The sequence below is a fragment of the Monodelphis domestica genome, chromosome 4 (genome assembly GCF_027887165.1).
Source record: "Monodelphis domestica isolate mMonDom1 chromosome 4, mMonDom1.pri, whole genome shotgun sequence".
Classification (NCBI taxonomy): domain Eukaryota; kingdom Metazoa; phylum Chordata; class Mammalia; order Didelphimorphia; family Didelphidae; genus Monodelphis; species Monodelphis domestica.
In genome coordinates, this window is record NC_077230.1 from 362,604,586 (window position 1) to 362,626,992 (window position 22,407).

At 39.6% G+C, this 22,407-nt stretch overlaps 1 protein-coding gene across 1 annotated transcript in view; it reads right to left on the reverse strand.

Annotated features, from left to right (window-relative positions):
- OSCP1 (organic solute carrier partner 1) overlaps positions 1–21,701 on the reverse strand; it is a 32,265-nt gene extending 10,564 nt beyond the window's left edge. Inside the window, exons 1-4 of the mRNA XM_001380770.5 lie at positions 21,444–21,701; positions 8,356–8,510; positions 1,568–1,735; positions 683–763 (exon numbers count right to left, since the gene is read on the reverse strand). Coding sequence (XP_001380807.2) covers positions 683–763; positions 1,568–1,735; positions 8,356–8,510; positions 21,444–21,555 — 516 coding nt within the window. The 5' untranslated portion in view covers positions 21,556–21,701. The remainder of the gene's footprint in view (positions 1–682; positions 764–1,567; positions 1,736–8,355; positions 8,511–21,443) is intronic.
- Positions 21,702–22,407: the final 706 nt, after the last annotated feature.

Below are 22,407 nucleotides of genomic sequence, written 5' to 3' on the forward strand. Positions count from 1 at the left end.
GTAGGAAGGATGATAATTAAGTAGGTGATTTCTGCAAATTCTGCTGCAATTGAAGGCAGAACTATCTTTATGTTTAATTAAAACAAGCAAGATATTTGTCCCAAAAAGATTGGTAGTATGTTTTTGAAACAAAGGGATCAAGGACCCTGACAAAATCATACCTATATCTGACCTCTGGCATTTCCTAGCTTCCAGACCCTGGCCAAGTAATTTAGTTTCAATTGTCTAGCCCTTACCTCTCTTTTGTCTTAACACTAATACTTAGTATCTATTCTAAGGCAGAAGGTAATGGTTTTTTTAAAAAACCAAAACCTATAGATGACTCTGTAGGGCCTATAGACTATTATATTAATGCTCTGATTATTGTTGCTATTAACAACAATTACACTTCTAGAGAACTTTATAATCTACAAAGTGTTTTTCTTACCACAACACTATGCAAATTGCTTTTTTACAGATGAGAAAACTAAGGCCCAGAGAGCTTGCATGGCTAGTCTTAGCTAGTAAGTTACAGAGCTGGTCAGAGGGCAGAGTTTGGTCCCCTGTATTTACCTGATAAAGATAGTTCCCCAGAACCCTGCTGCTTCTTGATGTGGGTCCCCCCAAACCCATGCTTCTTTGCTCTGACACTAGCCCTATTTCAAGGATCATTGAACCTGTAGGAGACTGTTTATCTACTTACCCGGATGTGCATGTCCTGAAAGAAAATCAACAGGGTCTGTCTGATGAGCTGGAACTCACCAGCAGAAAGACAACCATATACCTGGCAAAGAGCAGAAAAAACAAGCCCATGACCTTTCTATGAAGGGGCAGGAGGTGGGTGCATGGTGAAATGAAGGAGCCAGAAGGCCAGAAAAACTAAGCAGAGCAGTAGCAATGACAGCGGAGCCACCCAGGGAAACAGTTACAGAATAAAAATAAAATGGAATTCACATGAAGAAAATTATTGGAGAATGGATGTCTTTAAAATATCTTTATGGTATGTTTTATTTCCCCCTAAAACCTCCTGAGAACATACTCTAGAACAGAATAAAAACCACAGAGTTCTAGCCATAAGGGAGAGATCTTACGAGGTTATCCAGGGCCAACTTCCTCCTCTCTCTTCCCATTTTCTGGTTTTACAGAAGAGGAAACTAAAGCCTAATAAGAAATGACTTGCACCTGGGCCACTAAGCTCATGACATATCTGGTAGAACCCTCACTACTGATGTTCCAGGAGGCTGCAGGACCATTGGTGGGGGATATGGTAGAAGAGATCCCTGGTCATATTGGGGATTTAGATACCTTTTGAAATCTTATATAATATAGTTCAGAGACTAGGGGATTTTAGGAACTCTTTTCCAAACAGGACAGAAAACACTGGCTACTCTCGTCATTGATCAGGATAAGGGATTGATTCTAATGCTCAAGATGTCTTCTGAAGTAGTAGCTTCTTCTCAGATAGTTCAGAATTTTGTTAGGACATTTGTTGGCTTCCATGGCTTTGGAATTTATCTTTCCTAAATACTGAAGTGACAAAAAATGTTAATAGGGTTGAGGGTCCTTACTTCAATTACTTTCAACTTACTTCAATTAGTTTCTGAAAAGTCTCATCCACTTGCTTCACAATTAGTGGGGAGTCACGGATAAAATCCTTGATGGCATCTAAGTGGTTGAAAGTGACCAGCAATACATCCTTGGGTCGGGGGCACAGCAACACTTGGTATTTAAAAGCCATCGTCATCAAGTCGTAGAGCTGGAAACCCACCAAACAAAAATAAATTACTTAAGTCATAGTGATGATCAATCAATGAAATGTAATAATCATATTGTACTATCAATATTATTCCGCCTTTAAAATACTCCTCTTTTGCCTCATTGTATCATGGAAGCAACCCTGGATTTTCTCTGGCTAGAAAAGCTTCAGGTGCAGGTTTGGGGATGTCTTTGTATTAATTTTCTCAGGATTAGCTTAGTTAAATGTGGAAAAATTCATCATCAGAAGGCTGGTTATACCAAGCGATTAATTTTCTTGTCCACTGCAACTCAGAAGACAATTTTCTAATGTGTATGGAGCAGTGCCATCTGGGAAAGAGTGCCCACAATGATAACATTATACATTTACTGGGTCCTTTTTTTGGGTCATTTTCATCCTTTCAGACACCAGGACTGACAGAGTCAAACACAGACTCAAAATAAGTACCTCATTTTCCACCTTCTTAAGTTGGTACCATTGAAGTTTAGTTTGGGCATCCAGACCTCTAGAATATTCCCATATCCCTGGTCTTTGGAACAGGAATACTATATTCCATCATCACAGGTCAATGGACTGCAGAGGTTCCAACCAATGGTTATTTCCTAGGCAGGCCTCTAGCCTAGCCTAGCAAGTTTTCAGCTCTTGCTCCTATAATCCCAGTGATTCAATGTCTGCCTCCTGGGAGAGAAGGTCCTTTCTCTGGCTTCCTATCTCCATTCAACTCCATGATACTACTTCCAAATCACTTCTCTGTCCTCCCCTTAACTACATCCTCTAAAACCCTGTTCAATTAGCAACTTTCTTTTATCCCTGATCTCTTCTTTTCTTACTCTATCTTATGCTCACTGAAACCTTGTCCTCTCTATAAAACTGTATTCCAGGGCACCCTCTTTAGTGAAGGTTGTTCCTTAGGCAACTATGAGCTCAATACCGGTGTGCTGGCTATGACAGTTAAAAAAGGCAAATGGAAACTCTGCTACCTGGTGACAGTCAAAACTGGCAGGTACAGTGTTTTATGAGATAGGGCCACATATGGAGAACTTTGTTGAGCTCTGGGCACCCCATTTCAGGAATAATAATAATAATAAAAATAATAATAATAGATGACTGTTATGTACCACTTCTAGGTTGGTACAATGTTTTATGTACATTTTATCATTCAACACAATAACCTTAGGATCCCCATTTCACAAATAAATGAGGAAACTGAAATTCAGGAAAGTGATTTGCCCAAGGTCATACAGCTTGGGAATTAGGATTTGTGGAAAATTTTGAACCCAAGTCTTGGTGACTTCCACCCCTTCCCACCCTCTCCTCTAGCTAGTTCTGTCTGACAAGGGCCACCAGGATGGTGATGGGGCTTGGTTAGGATCCTGAAATATGAAGAATAGTGAAAGTGTTTGCTTCTTCCTGCTCTGGAGAGCTCCATAAGGGGTGGGACATCTCAGGATGGAGCAGGCTCTACAATGGAAACCAACATGCAAGGGCCAGATTTGTCTTCAGCCTTCAAGGAGAATCTTTTTCAGAAATAGGCTGGACATGGTTCCATTCAACATTGAAATTCTGTGATTCATATCCTCAGATGCATAGGAAGAAGTCACTAGGAAAGGAGATGACATGCTGTTCAACAGTCCCCATCACCACTTTCAAAATAATCCACTGCCATCATCTTCTTTGAGGGTATTCCATCTCCCTTTATCAGTCAACAAACATTTATGAATCCCTGTGTCCTAGGCCCTGTACTATTATATGGGGATGCAATACAAAGAATGAAAAGAATGAAACAATCCCTACTCCCACAGAGCTGATATTTTAATAGGGGAGACAATGAGTTCATATATAAACATCCACAGAATAATTGTAAAACAATGACACATATAAAACCCAGTGGAATTGCTTATTGGCTACATGGTGGGGAAGGAGGGGAGGGAAAGAACATGAATCATGTAACCAGGGAAAAATATTCTAAATTAATTAAATGAAAATTTCAATTAAAAGAATAACTGTAAAACAATCAATACAAATAAGCATGAATTAATTAAACCCAAGGCACTTTGGGCACTAGCATTTTGAAGTGACAGGAAAGATTTCACATAGAAGGTACTGCTTGAATTGAGGAGAAAGAAGAGAGGGTCTGAGAAAGGAAGAAAAGAGCACATTCTAGGCATCAGAAAAATCCAGAGTAAAAGCATGGAGAGAGAGCATGGAGGATCATGCATGACTGACAAAGAAAAGGCTAATGTGGGTGGATCTCACGAGTATGGGAGAGGGAGTAATATCTTATAAGGCTGGAAAGGTATAGTTGGGTACTTATGAAGGTTGTTAAAAGCTTAATCAGAGGAATTTCTATTTAATCCTAGATGCAAAAGCTAACTGAGCACGGCAGCATGATAGGTTGTGGTGGAAGAGGCCTGAGTTTGGGAGACTAAGAAGGAGGAGGTTATTATAATCTAGGCAAGAGTTGTTAAGGGCCATGCATAAATAGAAGAGACTGGGTTCAAATGATGTTTTGGAAGTAAAAACAGCAAGATGTGACAACTAATTAGACATTTGTGGTGAGGGAGAGTGGGGAGTCCAGGACATGCTGAGGTTAAGAACCTGGGAAACTGGAAGGATGGTGCCAATTTAGCAGCAGGGTCCCTGATCATCTGATAGCAGTTAAGACATCAGAAGCCAAGGACAAATGACAAAGGTTCAAAGCTTTATAAAGAGCCCAAGAGAAAACAACTTCATACCTTTCTAACTCAAAATCTGTGATTAATCTGCATACCTAAGTGTACAGATATATTTATAGTAACACTTTTTTTTTGCTGTAGCAAAGAACTAGAAACAAAATGGCTATTCATCAAAGGGAGAATGGATGAACAATTTGTGGTATATGAATTTAATAGAAAATTACTATCCTGTCAGAAGTGATAAATATGAAAAGATTTGCTGTGAATTGATACAGAGTGAAATGAACAGAGCCAAGGAAATAATTTATATGAGGACCACAATAATGTAAATAAAAATAACTTTTGACTAATCATGGTTTCAGAAGATCAGTAACAAAGCATCTTGTACATTTCTTGAAAGAATAGTGATAGAATAGAGATGCAGAATGAGACATACATTTTTGGACATGGCTAACATATTGAGGGAGGAACTGTATTGTGAATGGAGGTAGAAGCTGAGTCAGTAAGAAATGAGAATTGTTAAAAAAAATGTTGGTTCATTTAAAAAAATTCACAGAAGAAAATGAAGATCCTAAGGTGACATAAACATCTAATATACAGAGAAGGATAAAAAAAGAAGTGAGAAGAGAGGAAGTGTAGGTAATGAATGTAGCTAGTTTTTTCAACCTAGGAGTTGGGCTCTGAAATCAAAGAGAGATATAGGACAATAGTGGGAAGGGATGGTAGGGCCAAGAGAAAGTGTTTAAGGCTGTAGAAGACTTGTGGTAAGTATGTAAGGGAAGGGAAGGTTGAATAGATAGGGAGAGGATGATTGTAGAAGCTCTGCTTGTGGACAAGAGAGGTGAATTAGAGAAACAATTAGAAAGGCTAGTATGGGTGAGTCTATTAGAGACTGGAATAAGAGAAGAGGGATGATGTCAAGTTGTTTTGTGATATAGGTAGAAGGAGAAGAGTAAGTGAATGGTAAATGCCTTCTATTTTTTCAGCAACATATGAGGTGAGGTATTTTGATGAAAAGCTTTGTGGGAGGATTAAGGAGAGGTTTGAATCAGCTGCTATAGGAAGTTCAATAGAGTGAATTAAGAACCAGTAAAAGAATTCCCTGGCTACAGAATTTTTAAAATCTCCCAGGAACCTGAGTTATCCAAATGTGGAATGGGTTGCTTTGGGAGGTAATGTGCTCTCCATTGCTTGAAGTCTTTAGAATAAAACTGGAGCCATTTGTTGGGATGTGATAGAAGGGATTTTTAGGCTGTGCTAAATGGTTTCAGAGGTTCTTTCCAATTTTGTTTCTGTAATTTTGGGGCTGGGAAAGAAATATAGGTGTAGTAGAAGAGGTAGGGCATAGAAGTCAAAAGAAGAAAGTTTTAAGATGGAGAAAGCTGGTCAAATATTATGGAGTGGTCAAGAAAATTTGGATGGAAGAAAGGGTATTGATGACCTTTGAGAAAGTAGTTTTGGCAGGGTGGTAGGTAGAAACCAGATTATAAAGGGCTAAGGATGGAGAAAAGGGAGATGCTGGGAGGTAATATGTATAAATCACTTATTTTTAGAAGTGTGTGGCAGTGAAAAAAAAAAGAAAACAAAATATAGGAATCCCAGATTTAGAGATGGAAGGGGCCTTAAGGACCATTATCAGATACAACAGAACTCTTATCCTTCTCTTTAAACTCTCCTCTTCTCCTATCTTTTCTATTACTATAAAGGGCAAAGACTCTCTCTTGGGGGCAGCTGGGTTGCTCAGTGAATTGAGAACCAGGCTTAGAGACAGGATCCTAGGTTCAAAACTGGCCTCAAACACTTCGAAGCTGTGTGACCCTGGGCAAGTCACTTAATCCTCATTGCCCAGCCCTTACCACTCTTCTGCCTTAGAACCAATACATAGTATTGATTCTAAGGTGGAAGGTAAGGGTTAAAAAAAAAGGAAACACCACTCACACAGTCCCTCAGGCTTGAAATCTAGAAATCATACTAGATTCTTCACTATTTCTCATTCCTCATATTCAAGTTGCTGCCAAGGCTTGTTGATCTTACCTTTGCAACATATCTCCTATATGTCTCCTCTCCTCTGACACTGCCATATTCTAATCTGTTGGTGAGCCTGCCTGCCTTAAATCTCTCCCTACTCTAGTTCATCCTTCATTTAGTCACTAAAGTGATTTTCCTAAAGCACAATTTTCACTATGTAATTCTTTCACCCCTCTGAACCCTCTACTTAATAAATTCCAGTGATTTCCTTTTGTCTCCACAACTAAATGAAAAAATGCTCTGTTTAGCATTCAAAGTCCTTCATAACCTACCTTCTTCTTACCTTTCCAGGCTTTTTACACCTTACTCACCAATACATACTCTTTGATCCAATGACACTGGCTGGCTTCCTGCAGGCATTTTCTCTGCTATCTCCCATGTCTAGAATGCTTTTTCAATCCTTTTCTCTGACTACTGCCCACTTAGGCTTCCTTTAAGGTGCAACCAAAATTCCACTTTCTGTGGCAGATAGGGGTAAGTGACTTGTCCAGGGTTATATAGTTGGTGAGTGTCTGTGGCTGGATTTGAATTCAAGTCTTCTTGATTGCTGATCCAATGCTCTACCTACTGGGTCATATAGTTGCTTACAATGTGGCAACTAACACTGAATAGCCTTATTATTGTATTACTTAACAGGCTATGTTAATTATATTATTAAATGAATGAGTAGTGTTTTTGTTGATAATACCAGTATGAATATTTCACATTTCTACAGCACTTTCTGATGACTTTTTTAGATAGAGTGTAGGTATTATTCACTCCATGATGAAAGGAAACTCAGAAAGGTTGACCACCATTTCCATGGTCACATGGCTAGTAAATGTCAGAGTCAGAATTTGAACCCCAGGCTCTGTTCTAGTATGTAACACCAAGTTTCATGGAGCAGTGGGAGGTGAGGCCCTTTCTGAGAGAAGACTGGGGAGGGGAAGTGACTGGGGACTCAAAGGTTTTCAAGTCTTCAGGAGAATTAATGAGACAATCAAGTGATAGAAGCCTTGGTTGAAGGTTGGGTGAAACCCCGGAGCTGTGCCACAGTTATATAATGCAGCACCTCTATTTCATAGATTGAAATGCTCTAACTTATTTTCCTGTGATGTTCCTAGACTGGCACAATTTTGAAAATGTTTTACTTTAAGGATAACTGAAATTGCTGGTTTTCCTATGTTCAAAGGGCATAAAATTGTTTATATTCCTCGATCCTGTAATATGTACCATTACTGGTTCTGTGTCCCAAAAAAGATAATAAAAAAGGGGAATGGATCTACTTGCACAAAAATATTTATAGCAGCTCTTTTTGTAGTGGCAAAGAATTGGAAATTGAGGGGATATCAATCAATTTGGAAATGGCTGAACAAATTGTGGTACATGCCAGTGATAAAAATACTATTGTGCTATAAGAAATGATAAGCAAGATGATTTCAGAAAAAGCTGGAAAGATCTGACAGAACTGATGCAAAGTGAAATAAGTAGAACCAGGAAAATATTGTACACAGAAATAGTAATATTGTACAATGATCAACTGTGAGAACTTGGATATTCTTAGCAGTGCAATCAATGATCTTGGATAATTCTGAAGGATTTATGACAGGGAATGCTACCCACCTCCAGAGAAAGATGAATCCAGATCAAAATATACTATCTTTCACATCAGTGTATTTATGGTTTTATTTTGGGGTTTTGGTTTTGTATGTGTGCTTTTACAAAAATGACCAATATGGAAATGTGTTTCACATGAAAATTTTAAAAAAGGAGAAATTCCTGGTTTTCTGCAATATTACACCTAATCAGGGGCCCTTTCAGATAAGAATGAAAGTGAATTAAGTTGGGAAGAGGCAGAGAATATTTAATTTGAGTTATCAATTCAGAAGGGCAATTAAAAAAATAGGGAAAGATAGAAGAAAGATGAATTCTGCTCACCTTATCCATGCTACCCTGGTTTAGTCTCATAATAGAAGCATGAGCCAAGCGATCGTAGACTGTTCTCAGGGCCTTCTTGGAATAGAGCTCTTGGGGCTTGAACAGCTCCCCCAGAAATTTTTTATTGAACATGGTTGAGGTGATGTCATTCATAACTGTAAAGATAAAACAGAACCTATCTGAGTGAAATGCAGGAAGAAACTCTCCAGAAGGACCTAGGAGTACACAAGTCTGGGCTGGGCTGTACTTTTTATGAAATACTATGTGGAGAGGAGTGGTACAGTAGAAACCACACTCAGAAATAGAGGAAGGAAAGCCTTTCACCAGAGTAACCCAGTGCTAATAGAAGAGAGGTATTTCTTTTTCTTCCTTTAAAAAGAAGACCACTAAAAGATCTTGTTTTTTCAACAAAAATATTTATTAAGATACTACAATGTGCAAGAGACACTACAATGTGCAAGGCACTACTATGCTAGGCATAAGGGAGAGATATAAAGATAAAAGTGACAGTCTTGGTTTTCAAGGAGCTACAGCTTCCTGGTGTGGGAAGAAGACTTTTTATAGAAAAGTACAAAAGTACAAAGTAGGGCGTGATAGGGTAAAGGAAAAATCTTGGGGAAATGCTCCAAGGAAATGTTAAGAGAGAAGACCTCTGATAGTGAAGCAGGGTCTTGCACTTAGTAGGCATTTAATACATTTTGGTTGAATTGAAAGGAAGATAAGGATTACAAAAGCAGCTCTAGTCCCATAATACCAACTGCTTGTTGGACATTAAAAAAAACCAAACCCTTCTGTCTTAGAATCAATACTGAGTATTAGTTCAAAGGCAGAAGATTGGTTAGGGGCTAGGCAATGTGGGAGAGGGGTGTTAAATGACTTGCCCAGGGTACCACACCCAGGAAGATCACATTTGTCCTTTGGTTCTGATTTTTGTTCAACAAGCACTTAATAAATGTTTGCTAATTGATTGAATGCCATGAAAGTACTCCCTCCTTTAACACAAATTATAACTGTTCTAAGACTTAGCAGACACACTTGGAGAGTTGCTAAGGACACACAATGTATCACTGGGTAGCTAACATGATCCCAGAATCCCAGATTCATAGGATTTGAGGGTTGGAAGACACCTTAGGAGTCATCTAGTCTAATCTCTACACAAGGAATTCTCCACAATTCCCCACAGCAAATGGTCCTCCAGTCTCTGCCTGAATAACTTCAAGGAGGGAAACATGCTAATTCTCAAGGTGAGCTGTTCCTCTTTGATGAGTTCTAATGCTCAGGGAGTTTTTCCTGACATCAAAGCCTCTTCCATTTCCACCCACTGCTCCTATTTCTGCCCTCTGGGGTCCAATAGAACAAATCTAGTCCTTCCTCATGACAGCTCTTCAAACTGAAATTCTGCTATTGAGTCCTCTCCTAACTTCCTGTCCCCAGGCTAAACATTCTGTTCCTTGAGATGATCCTTATAGGTAATAATCTCACAGTCCAGTGATGGCGAGCCTATGGCACGGGTGCCAAAGCTGCCACTCTCTGTGGGCATGTGGCCACCTTCCCTACCTCTTCCAGAGTTTGTTACTAGAAAGACAGAGGGACTCAGTTGGAGCTGCTCCCTTTCCCCTCCCCACAGTGCCAGACATTTTTTGCATTACTTGCCCCTCCACCCAGCAGCCCAATGAGAGTGCTTTTTCCCTCCCCTGTGTTGGTGGGGGAGGGAGGTGGGGCTGGGGCCCAATACTCTGGCTCTAAAAGGTTTGCCATCACTGTCATAGTCCATTTGGTTGCCCTCCTCTGATCTACACTCTAGCTTATCATTGTCTTTCTTAAATCTTGGTGCTACAAGTCAATTATGATACTTCAAATGAGATCTTTTTTAAAACGGAGTACTGTGAAGAGCAGTTAGGTGACTCAATGGATAGAAAGTCAGGTCTAGAGATGGGAGGTTCTGGGTTCTGGGCTCAAATTTGTGACCCTGGGTGATTCTCTTAACCCAAGTTGCCTAGTCCTTACTGTTCTGCCTTGGAACTGATACTTAGTATCAATTCTAAGACTGAAGATAAGGGTTTTAAGAGGAAAAAAAAAGAACAATGGTATCATTACTTTTTATTTTATTTTAAAGGAAGCTGTGGTCCTAATTCAGTCTGAAATTACATTATCTTTTTTGGCTGCTACATCTCACTGCACTCATGCTGTGCTTGAGGTTCTTAAAAACCTCTACATCCTTTCCATACCAGTTGCCTATCCACACAGCCCCTATATTATATATGGGGTTGATTTTTTGTATTCAAATGCAAAGACTACATTTATCACTATTGAATTTCATCTTTATATATGGCCCAATACTTTAACCTGTCTAGATCCATTTGGACCTTAACTGCCATCTAATGTGCTTGTTATCCCTCCTAGCTTTGTGTCACCTGAAAATTTAATAAGCATTCCTTCTATACCTTTATCCAAGTTATAGATAAAATGTTAAATAACCCAGAGCCAAGTAACAAATTTGTGAGGTGTTCCACAGGGACCATCAACAGCTCTTCTTTGAGTGGGTCATCTGGATTATATTTCTTGGTTAATATAATATAATCCATTGATCCATATCTATCTAACATATCTACAATAATAGTATTATATAGTTTATCAAAAGATTTGCTAAAGTCTAAGTACACTTCATCTGCAATATTCCCTAAACTACCAGTTTAGTAATTCTGTCAAAAAAGGAAACAAGGCTTTTCTGGCATGACTTGATCTTGATAAAGTTTTTTGGAATCATTACTTCTTTTTCTAGATAGTCACTAGCCATCTCTAATTATCCTTTCTAGAATTTTTCCAGGCACTGAAGTCAAGATCACTGACCTTAAATGGATTCTGTACTCGTCCTTTTTTTTTTAAAAATTGAGACATTTGCACTTATCCACTCTTGTGGTACTTCTTTCCATTTTCCATAATCTTCCAAATATCACTGCTAGAGGTGATGGAATCATATATGCCAATTTTTTTTAGAACCTGAGATAAGACTCTCTACTATCAATTAGGCTGATGCTTGAACAAACTAGACATACACCACCAGGCCTGTACTTAAAACTTTTCTACTTTTATAGGATTTTCCAGAATTTATCATCTACTGGCACAATCTTTGAGAACACAAAGTCACCTCTATACCACAATGAGGCATCAATGTAGTGCTTTAGCAAAAGAGATACATATCTAAAAGGTTGTTTGAATCCATATTATAAGCCTTGAAGTCACTAAATCAACAGAATGCTAAATGTGGCTTAAATATTCCTTAAAGGAAACACTGAAAAGTATAGAGATGTTTTTGAAAGGGACACACTAGGTCATCTAATATAAGCTCAACCTGAAATGTGAAAACCTTTAGTAATGAGAAACTCATCATCTTATGAGGCAGTTTACTCCATTATCAGACAGCTTTGTTTATTAAGAACTGCTTGCAATGTATGCTATGTACTTCTGTTGTTGTTGTTGTTGTTTTGGTTTGGCATAGTAGAACAGTCATCTTGATAAAAGCCATAAAGCTTTGCCAGTAATGTAAGTTGGATAACTGAGAGTGCCAAGGAGCCAAGGAAGTACAGTGACAAGAAGAAACAAGGTGGGTAATTAAATTGAATTAGATAATTGGATGTCTGCTTGTGGCTCGATTCTGACTATATTAGGATGTGGCAGGCATATGCTAACTAATAATTAAAGACAGCTGTGAGGATAGCCTTGCCCTATCTTGAAGAAAGCCTGGGAGCCAGCTCTAAATAAATTGTTTGTTTTTTTTCGGGAATCTTCCGTGGAGTCAAGACTTAGCCATAGGAACTGGTCATAAGAGTGAGGTATGTGGTTTGTCTAAAATAAGACAAAGGATTTTGCTTCAGACTGAAAGGGAGAGAAGGATATGACCTGCAGAAATTGTGCCATATTTGCATATCTCCCAGGACAAAGCAAGACTTTTATCTGTACAAAGTGCAAGTTGGTCTACTGCTAGAAGAGTAAAAAGAATGGAGAGATATATCTCTAAATTCCAGACTATGAGGATGAAAATGTGGAAGAGCTTCAAAGAAGATGTAAGCAAGAACAAAAATGTAAAAGGGCATATAAGGGATACATAATTTGTCAGGGGGTTAGAAGATGGAAGAGCATGACAGAAAAGGAAGGATAACTGAATATTAGAGTTAATAAATAGGACCTTCATTTCCGGAAGAGGGCAAGTTGGATCATTTTAAGAAGAAAAGACTTCTTGTGTTGAATGGGATGATGAGGGGGATCTACAGGTCCTTTCAAATGAGGAGTCATCTAGTAATGACTAGAGGAAGAAGAGTGAAATAGTGATTTGTTGACTTGATAGCAATCCTGAAAGTTCACTGTCTTCACAAAGCATGTATCAGAGACATCATAGATGTGCCTTCTGGGTCTTGTCAAAAGTGATAATCACCATTTCCTCCTGGAGATTCATGTGGGGACAAATGATACTACAAAGAGGAATTTTGAGAAGGCAACACTAAGGATTATGAAGTGTTGGGCAAGAATCTGAAGGCTTAAGAGGCCTAGGGAAGAAGAAGGTAGTGTGCACTGTTGATTGAAGGAAAAGAAAGATGGAGTTGGGAAGAACTCTGTCAGGATATTGTCTGAGAATAGAATCTGAAATTTTGTAGTATGGCTTAAAATATAGAATTGATGGGCCCTTGGGTAGGATACAGTGAACCTAACAAAGGCTGGCAAAAATATGTTTGCTTGGAGCCTGGCGACCCTAATGAAGGGAATTTTAAACTGGTAGGGGAGAGAGGTAGAAAATGGACCATATATATGTGACAAGTCTGATAGCTACCGCAGAGATCAAAGGAAAAAAGAATAGCAGAAAAGAGGAGTAGTTGTATATGGGCAACAATATTCAAGAAGACAGGTAGCAATAAAACACAGCCTCAGATGTCTATATAGAAATGCACAAAATGTGGGTAATAAACAGAGTGATGTAGAGTTTCAAATACAAGAAAACAAATCTGTAAAAATTGGTGAGATGGAACTCTTGAACAGACTTTGGCCATAGAAATATATAAGTATTCCTTCCACATCTCAGGGAGTTAGGGGTGAAGTGCCCCTGGAAAATCTGCATAAAATTTTTGGCCATCCTTTTGTACCAGAGAAGTTTAAATTTTTTCTTTTTCTCTTATGGGCTTTTTACATTAATAGAAATTGCATATGTTTATGGCATTAAAAGATAAAATATGTTGATAGATATAATACTATACATATATTTTATGCATTTCTGAGTTTCTACATTTTTTCTAACTCCCTCAAAAAAATCCCATTTAATTCCTTATGCTGACCTGTGATATATTGAAATTGTGATGGGGAAAGTTGTGACATGGAAGAGATACATGTATTTTATTTAGAAATTCTAGTAGAGATAAAATGGTGGTTGTGTAGTATCATTTATTGAGAATATATGGAGGCAGGTGGTAGCTTGGTGGATAGAGGGCCAGGCCTGGAGTCAGGAGAACTTGAGTTCAAGTCTGGCTTCAGATCCTTCTGGGCAAATCATTTACTCCCAATTGCCTAGCTTATGCTGCTCTTCTGTCTTAGAACTAATACTAAGACAAAAGGTAAGAGTTTAAAAAAGAAGAAAATATACTTATTAGAAGAAATCTAAGAATTCATTGGGTAAGGCTCAAAGACTAGAGAAGAAGTGATATTGTTGTATAGAGACTTGGATGTAAAAGGAATTTGATGAAGTTAATGTCTCTAGGCTTCAGTTTGTCATCTGTAAAATGAAGGGTTGGCTCTGAGGATCCTTTCAGCTCTGGATCCTATGACAAGAATTTCTTTTATCATCCTTGTAGATAATTATGAGAGAGTCATGAGTGTTAGATTTCTTTTTCAAAAAATTTCAATTGTATATAAAAACGTTAATACTTGTTTTTTAAAAAAATTAAGTTTCAAATTCTCTCCCTCTTTTTCTCCCACACTCCCCTCATTGAGAAGGCAAGCAATTTGTTATGGGTTATACATGTGCAGTCATGCAAAACAGATTTTCAAATTGGTCATATTGTGAAAGAAAACCCCTGCAAATAAGAAAAAATAGAAATTTTAAAAAGTATGCTTTTATCTGCATTCAGACTATTCTTTCTTTGGCGGTGGATAACATTTTTCATCAAGAGTTCTTCTGAATTGTCTCATATCATTGTGCTGCTGAGTATAGTTAAGTCATTCACAGTCGATCACTGTATGATATTTCTATTTTTGTGTACAGTGTTGTGGTTCTGCTTATTTCACTTTGCATTAGTTCATATAAATCTTTCAGGTTTTTCTGAAAACATCCTCCTCCTCATTTCTTATAGCACAATAAAAGTATTACATCACAATCATATATCACAACCTGTTCAGCAATTCCCCAATAAATGGGCATCCCCTCAATGTCCAATTCTTTGTCGCCTGATGTGGGATATTGAGTATATAATATAGTTGGATGGATTCAGAATTGGTTGAATGACTGGATCTAAAGAGAAATGGGTCAGATATCAAGTGTGATAGAGCTCTTTTCTGTTTTCTAAACATATTTTTTATGACTTCCTCAGGTCCCATGAGTTCAATGATCATTTCTATGAAGATGACTCCCAGATCTCTATATTCATCCCTGGCCTATTGAGCACCAGTCCTATACTGCCCACTGCCTGTTAGATGTCCCATCTCAATGTTTAATCTTTATCTTTTGCCCAAACCATTTCACTTTCTTATTTCTCTCATTTTTGCAAAGGGCATCATCATCCTTCCCATTACCCAGGTTCATGATGCTGGAATCATTCTCAAGTGCTTGATCTCCCTTAGCCCCCGTGTCCAATCAGTTGCCAAGTCTTGTTGACTCTACTTCTATAGCACCTCTTGAATCTTGACACTTCTCTGTACTTACATGACCACCACTCTGGTCTGAGGCCACATCCATAATATTTACATACATATACAAAAATACATAATATTTCAGTAGCTGCCTAATTGATGATGAAAATCCATCTTTAGTCTGCATCCCTTCATTCAGTTTGGAATGCATTCCTGCCTTGCTCTCACCCCTAAGAATTCCTAACTTCTTTCAAAGCTCAAGTTGAGGGTACTCTTCTATGAAGAGTCTAATCTCCTCAGTTATTGTTGCCTCCTCAAAATTATTTCCTTTAGATGCTTGTTAGCATATGTCAGGGCAATGGAAATATTGGATTAAACTAAAAATATTATCCAGAGCAGACATTTAAGATACATCAGAGTGGCAAATAACTGAATGTTCTTAAGCCATTGAAATGCTGAGATGAATCTATAGCTGTTTTTTTAACTAGGTTTTCTAAATGTTCTATCACTATAGAGCCAGGCTTAGAGGTCTTGAACCAAATTAAGATGCAGGTTAGCTAGGGACTGGAGAATAAGGAATAATAAAATCATACAGCATGCATGAATTTCATGCATTCTCCATCCAAGCAGGCACATGCTTGCAATTCTGTACTTTGCTAAATACAGACATGGAGATATGATTAGGAAAGCAGCTCAGGCAATGAACATTACTCCCTGGTTGGTTATGTGATGATACCACAGTAAGCTTGTTTCCAAGAACTTCAAAACAACCCTATCTAAACAAAGGTGTTGCTACTATCCTCAAAGGCCTTGCAATACATTAGGGCAGAGTCCTCCTGAGTACATATTAGGGCGTGGTTCAAAGCTCCCTCTGCAAAGTGCTCTTGGGGGTCTCCTTTGTACTATTGTATCTACTTCTTTGGAGACTAGGAAAAAAGTAAAATGTCTTGGTGTTAGGCTTAAGGCTTTCCCCTCTTTCAGTGACTACTGCTACATGTGGAGGATTGTGTACTTGTGGATGGAGATCTAAGACATGCAGCTAAGAGATACCATACCTCTTTTCCTGTCCACCTCTGTCCATTCATCTACACGAAGCATATAAAAAAAAACACCAGTTCATGAGGCAAGAATATTTTCAAATGAAGTTTTTTAAAAAGACACCAACTCCAACTAGCTAACCAATATAGAATGTCATTAAATAAAAAAGTTAGCATTTCACATCTGCCAAGAAAGCTTTGTTTGTCATTTGCACCTTTTAAAGGGAAGAGAAAGCTTCATTGAGATCTTCTAGGCAGGGTTGGTGTCTACAGAGTACTACAGCACTACAGAGTAGTATCTGGCAGAAAGAAAAGAAAGATTCAGCAGATTCAATTAGCAGAAGGTTCAGCTTGAGGTTTTTTTTTTTTTAATAATGGCTCACGAAGAAATGTCTTCTAGGGCTATACAGGCATGCAACATTGAAGAATATGCTTTAGAAGGAAGGGGAAGAAAGAGAGAACAAGAGGCATACAGTAATAAGTAGAGTCTTACTCCATGCATCCTTATTCCTTCTAAGTTTAAGGTGTCTCTTTCCAGGTACAACTAGAGTGGTTCAAGTTGGGCCACTTACAAAGAATATAAAACAAGAGGGCACTACTTGTATTTACCATATTTTTCCATTTACAGAAATATAAGGCAAGTTAAGTAATAAATGGATTTCTGAACAGAATGTCCCAACGGATAAACTGCAGTCAGACAGACTTAGAGGATCACTCACTTCAAGGAAGATCAAATCAGGCAAAATTCACTGGACTTGAAAAGCCCTTCAAAGTCCAGGGGCAGTTAGGTGGTTCAGTGAATAAAGAATCAAGCCTGGAGAGGGGAGGGCCTGGGTTAAAATCTGACCTTAGACACTTCCTGGCTGTGTAACCCTGGCCAAGTCACTTAATCCTAATTGCCTACACTTTAATGATAAGGAAAGAGTTAAAAAAAAGTTATTTAAAATCCTACTTATTTTACCTTTGAAGTAATTTTGAAAATTTCTTCCTCCTTTTCCATTCAAGTCTTTCTGACACTATTTAACCAAAATAGATGAGAAAAAATTTTAAAATCTCTAATCTAGTTTGCTCCGAAGTTTAAATGAATGTGGGTACAAATAGAATACAACTATTGAGAAATCAGTAATTATCTATTGGAGACATTTATATCCAGTGGATTTTTTTAATGTTATAACAAACAAGTACTTGTAACTTTGTGACTTACAAGAAATACAAGGGATTGCTAATCCTAAATAGTGTTGCAAGACAATAGCTCATAACTATCCTCTCCAGTATTATAGTTTATTTAGTAGCAAAGTGATTACATCCTAGAGAACCAACAACTATAAAATTCACCACCTTTTACTTGGGCTATGGTGTTCTGGAGGAAAAAGATTTATGAAGCAGCACCATGAGCCTGGCTTCTCTGAAGCTGATAGTGATGTCTCGGGATTCTATCAAAGTTTATTTCTTTCTTTTATGTTTGCTTAGGTGGCAGGTTTGAATGGTGGGCTCAGAATTTAAAAAAATATCGAAAAGCTGCAGAATTTTCACTTTGTCCCTGTTACATTTCGTGCTTGGGAATAAGGTGCTTTTGCAGAGAGCTCATCCTGTCTGAAGGACATTCAGGCTATTTACCTGCTGCTGGGTTTGCTTTCGAGTGAGCAGGTGGTGAATGAATATGGGTTGTCCACTGGCAATAAAGTTAAAGTCCAGCAGATGTCTCTGTGGTGCTGTTTTTATGGGCAGTCTTTTCCTCATGTTCCAGAATACCCCATTTGTACAAGGAGACAGAATGTAACTATAGCTCAATTGTTCTATGAATTCTTTAGCTGACTTTGAGTAGTTTATAGAATCACAACATTAAAACTGGATGAGGAACTTGAGGCCCAGAGAGGTGAAATCACACAGGTAGAAAGTGAATAAAAGATCTGAAACTCAAAACTTCAATCTAGTAATCTTTTCATTGCATCACACTCTCTTAGGCTTTACCATGTCATCTATAACTGGAATCCTCTCATAGGATGTTCAATATCTTAGCAAGCACAATAATTTATAGAAGGTGCTCAATAAATATTTGTTGGTTGAATGACCATAAGATACTTTGGATTTCCTCAGAAAAAGGAAGGATGAACCATGCACCTTTCCTATGTCCTCTCTTGTTGTAGTTATCTGTGAATTTGAACTCATAGTTCCATTTTAAGGAGCATTTTTTGAACTAAAGGGTCTAGAGATGATTTGGAGTTATACACATTAAAAACAACTTAACCTAAACAGTGGCAACTAGTTGATCAATTCCCTGCTATCTGAATTTTTTAAGTCATGGCCAAGTCATTTAATCTCTATAATGTCATTTTCTCTACCTGTAAATGGGGATTGCAAAAATGTGGCAGGAACATATTTTTATGAATATTTTTAAGAAGAAAGAAGTAGGTGGCTCAGTGGATTGAGAGCCAGGCCTGGATTCTGGCCTCAGGCATTTCTTAGATGTGTGAACTTAGGCAAGTCATTTAACCCCCACTGCCTCACCCTTACCACTCTTCTGCCTTGGAACCAATATACAGTGTTGATTCCAAGACAGAAAATGAGGATTAAAAAAAAAAAGAGAGACGTAAAAAACCCCACAACATTCCTCCCCTTTCTTTAAATATCTCACAACAGTCAGTGAGCAACCTCAGAATGCTCCATTGAGGCTGAACTTACTTTCTGTTGAATTCTGAAACAAAGACCATACTGAGTAGGGAGCCTGAAGCATCTTCAGTGACGATGCTGGACCAGGGATGGCTTCCATGACATCCATCAGGACTGGCTTATAAGTAAAATATTACAAGACTTTTGCCAGAAAAAAATAGACACACATGTATGTACATATACACACACACATATATATTTATATGTATATATGTATATAGCTATATATACATGCATCTATTATGTATCTATCTATATAATTTTTTCAGGACATAGTACAAAGTCTCATGAATGAAGGGTCTATAGACAAGGGTGATAAAAAGGTTTGTCTGGGTGAGATGGTAGGCAAGGGGAAGCAACCAAAGAAAACTGTGATTCTTATAGCATCATAGATCTAGATCTCAGAGGGTGATCTAGTCCAACCCTTTCATTTTATACAGGAGGAAACTGAGGCCAGAGGACATTAACTAACTTGTCTTAGGGCACACAAGTAGGAAGCTAGAGACAACTAGAATCCAGATACTGACTCATGAGCTAGTATGCTTTCCACTGTACCATGCTGCTCTTCACAATCATTGCTTTGGAAATCAATTTGGTGTCTTGGAACTAGAAGGTCAACTTTCTAATCTCAGGAATCCATACATATTTCCTTATCACTTGCCAGAGAGGCTAAGGAGTTCTCTGGTAGGATCCAAGGCTTCCCTAAATTGTTTTATTTGGCTATAGGGTACTACTATATAGCATTTCAACTTTCCACAATAATTACTATGAGAGTAATTACTCTATTACTATAAGAGACCTTGCAGGACCATTTCCAACTCTTCTGTGAGAAGGATGGGAAGAAAGAATCTCAGCATGGGCACACCAGACTTATCAGTTGGGAGGGTGCCTAGGTTGTAAAAAGCAGTATTGTGGGAGTACTAGGTCTCATACTAGAGAATAATGACCATTAAGGAAAAGAGGGTTGCAGGATAAGGAAAGGAATACACAGGGGTCTTGACCAGAATAGAACAGGGAACTATGGGAATTAGGGTCCTTAGCTGAGACTAAGAATTGCTGGAAGGGAATGTCAAAGTAGCAAATGAGATAAGATGTAACATCCTTTGCAACCTTAAGTCATTATTATACATTTCAGTTGTTGTCATTATTAATTACTTTTATTGTCAGCATGTTCTAGTTTGGAGGAAGAGAATGATGACAGACCAGGGATCATTAGATCTCAGTGGGATCATGTGTATGATCAAGAATATTGAAGGAATAGAATCATTCAGTTTTAACGGGTTAATATTCCAGTTTGAGAGGAGGGTGCTGAGGGAGCAAAGTCTGAGAAAGGGTGTTAGGGAGCAGTCAGTTTTCAAGGGAGGTTATCAAAGTCCCTCAGTTCTGTAGACAGGATAATGGGGAGCAGAGTTTGAAGGGAGGCCATATGTGGTGGGCAGCAGGATTCTCCAGTTTTGAGTGGAAGGGTCTAAAGAAAAGAATGTGAATGGAGGGTCTGAGGTGATGGGGGAGTAGTGTCTTGGTGGAACAAAGTTCCCCAGTTTTTAAGGATGAGATCAGGAGAGCAGAGTGAGGAAAGGAAGTTGGAGGATCATTGTTTGAAAAAGAGGTCCAAGGATAACCTCCTTCACTCTTGAGAATGTACAGGACCTGCAGAGGGTTATAGAGAACAGGATTTCCTACTTTTGAGGGTTTCCAGTTACAGGGTTTAAAGGGAGCCTGCATGCAAAGTCTCTTAGTTTTTTGAGGAGATTGTTGAAAGAAGCAGCTTTCCTGGCTTTGGGGGTAGAGGCAGGTCTAGAGGAGCAGCATCTGTCAATTTTGAGGGTCTCAGGGACCAGGGTCCTCTGCTTTTGAGGAGGAATTAAGAAGCAACAGTTGACTGGTTCATGAAATATCTTTTGCCTTTGAGGGCGCTAAGGTCTCTTTGTTTTGGAGGAGGATTTGGGGGAGCATCATCTGATGCCTTCCCTACTTTGGGGAAGGGTCTGGGGAGATGGGCCCTTGGCTTTTGAAAAGGGTCTCAGGAGCATAATCCCTTGATTTTGAGGGCTTCAGGGGGATAAGTTTTGTGCCTTGGGGAGGTGTCGTAGGGAACAGAATTTCCAAGTTTTTTTTGGGGGGGGTCTTGGGGAACAGTGTCCCCAGCTTTTGAGGGGGGTCCCAGGCAGATGGGTTTCTGTTTCACAGGTGAATGTCATGGAGCAGGTTAGGGTTTTTTTTGGGTCCCTATAAGCAGTGTTCCCAGCTCTTGATGGGGTCTCGGGGAGCAGTCTCCTGTTTGGGGGGGGGATCGCTCAGATCAGTGTCCCCAGCTCCTGACATAGGTCTCAGGTAGCATTCTCCTATTTTTTGGGGGTACCTGGGAGCAGTGACCCCAGCTCCTAAGGGGGGCTCAGGGAACATTCTCCTATTTTGAGGGTCCCTAGGAATAGTGTCCTTAGCTTCCTGCGAGGGACTCTGGGAAAGCAGTCTTCTGTTTTGAGGGGTCCTTGGGAGCAGTATCTCCATCTCCTGTGCGGGGTTCCTCAGGGGCCCGCGGGCTCTCACCTTTGCGGGCCTTGTCGGCCGGGATGTTCTGCGCCCGCAGGCGCTGGTCCAGGATGTAGAGCATCTCTCCGCCCAAGTTCAGGAAGAGCAGTGGCAGCGTCCGCACCGACATGGCGCCGCGGGTCCGGGGGCCGGGTCTGGGGATCTGGCGGCGAGGAGCCGGGGCGCTAGGCACTCAGAAGTGCCACAGGCGAACCCACCACAGGCGTACCCACCAAAGGCGTCCCGGCCTCTCGGTTGCCAAGGTAGCGCCAGGACTGGAGAAAGGGCCAATCAGAGCGCTGCTTGTTGGGAAGTAGGCGCCTTAAGGGCGCCGGGGCGGAGGGCGGGAGGAACGCGTTTGGCCGACATTTAAAGGTCTGGTTGGCTAACACTTTCCCCCCCCCCCCCCTCCCTCTCCGCCTGTAGCTTCTGCAGAGAGGCAAGGCTTGGCGTTTGATTTTTCCTTCCGCTCAGGGGCTTGGGTTGAGAAGAGCGTTAGGCTGATAATCAGGGGATCTGGGTTCGAATTCTACCTATGCCACTCAGTAACTGTGATACTAGGCGGGTCCAGATCATCTCCTTTATCTCTGTGATCTTGGGCAACTCTTTCAAACAAAACTCTCTGGGCTTGGGTTTTCTCCTCTCTGTAGGCAGAGGGGGCTGGACTACTTGATCCCTGGAATTCCTTCCAGGCGGAAACCAATGAGTCCAGATCAATTCCACAAACATTTATTTAGTGCCTACTTATACCGGTGCAACACCAAAAAATAAGAATCCTTGCTGGCACGTGATGCTCTAGTGAGAGATGGCCTGAGAGGGAGAAATTGGACTCAAAATACTTTGTGTGAGGGAGTGATCCGGAAAGAACCAGGACTTGATAATAATGAAATAGAAGTCAGTTCAGTTGTGCCTGACGCTTCCTGATCCCATTTAGGGTTTTATTGGCAAAAGCACTGGAGTGGCTTGGGATTTCCTTCTCCAA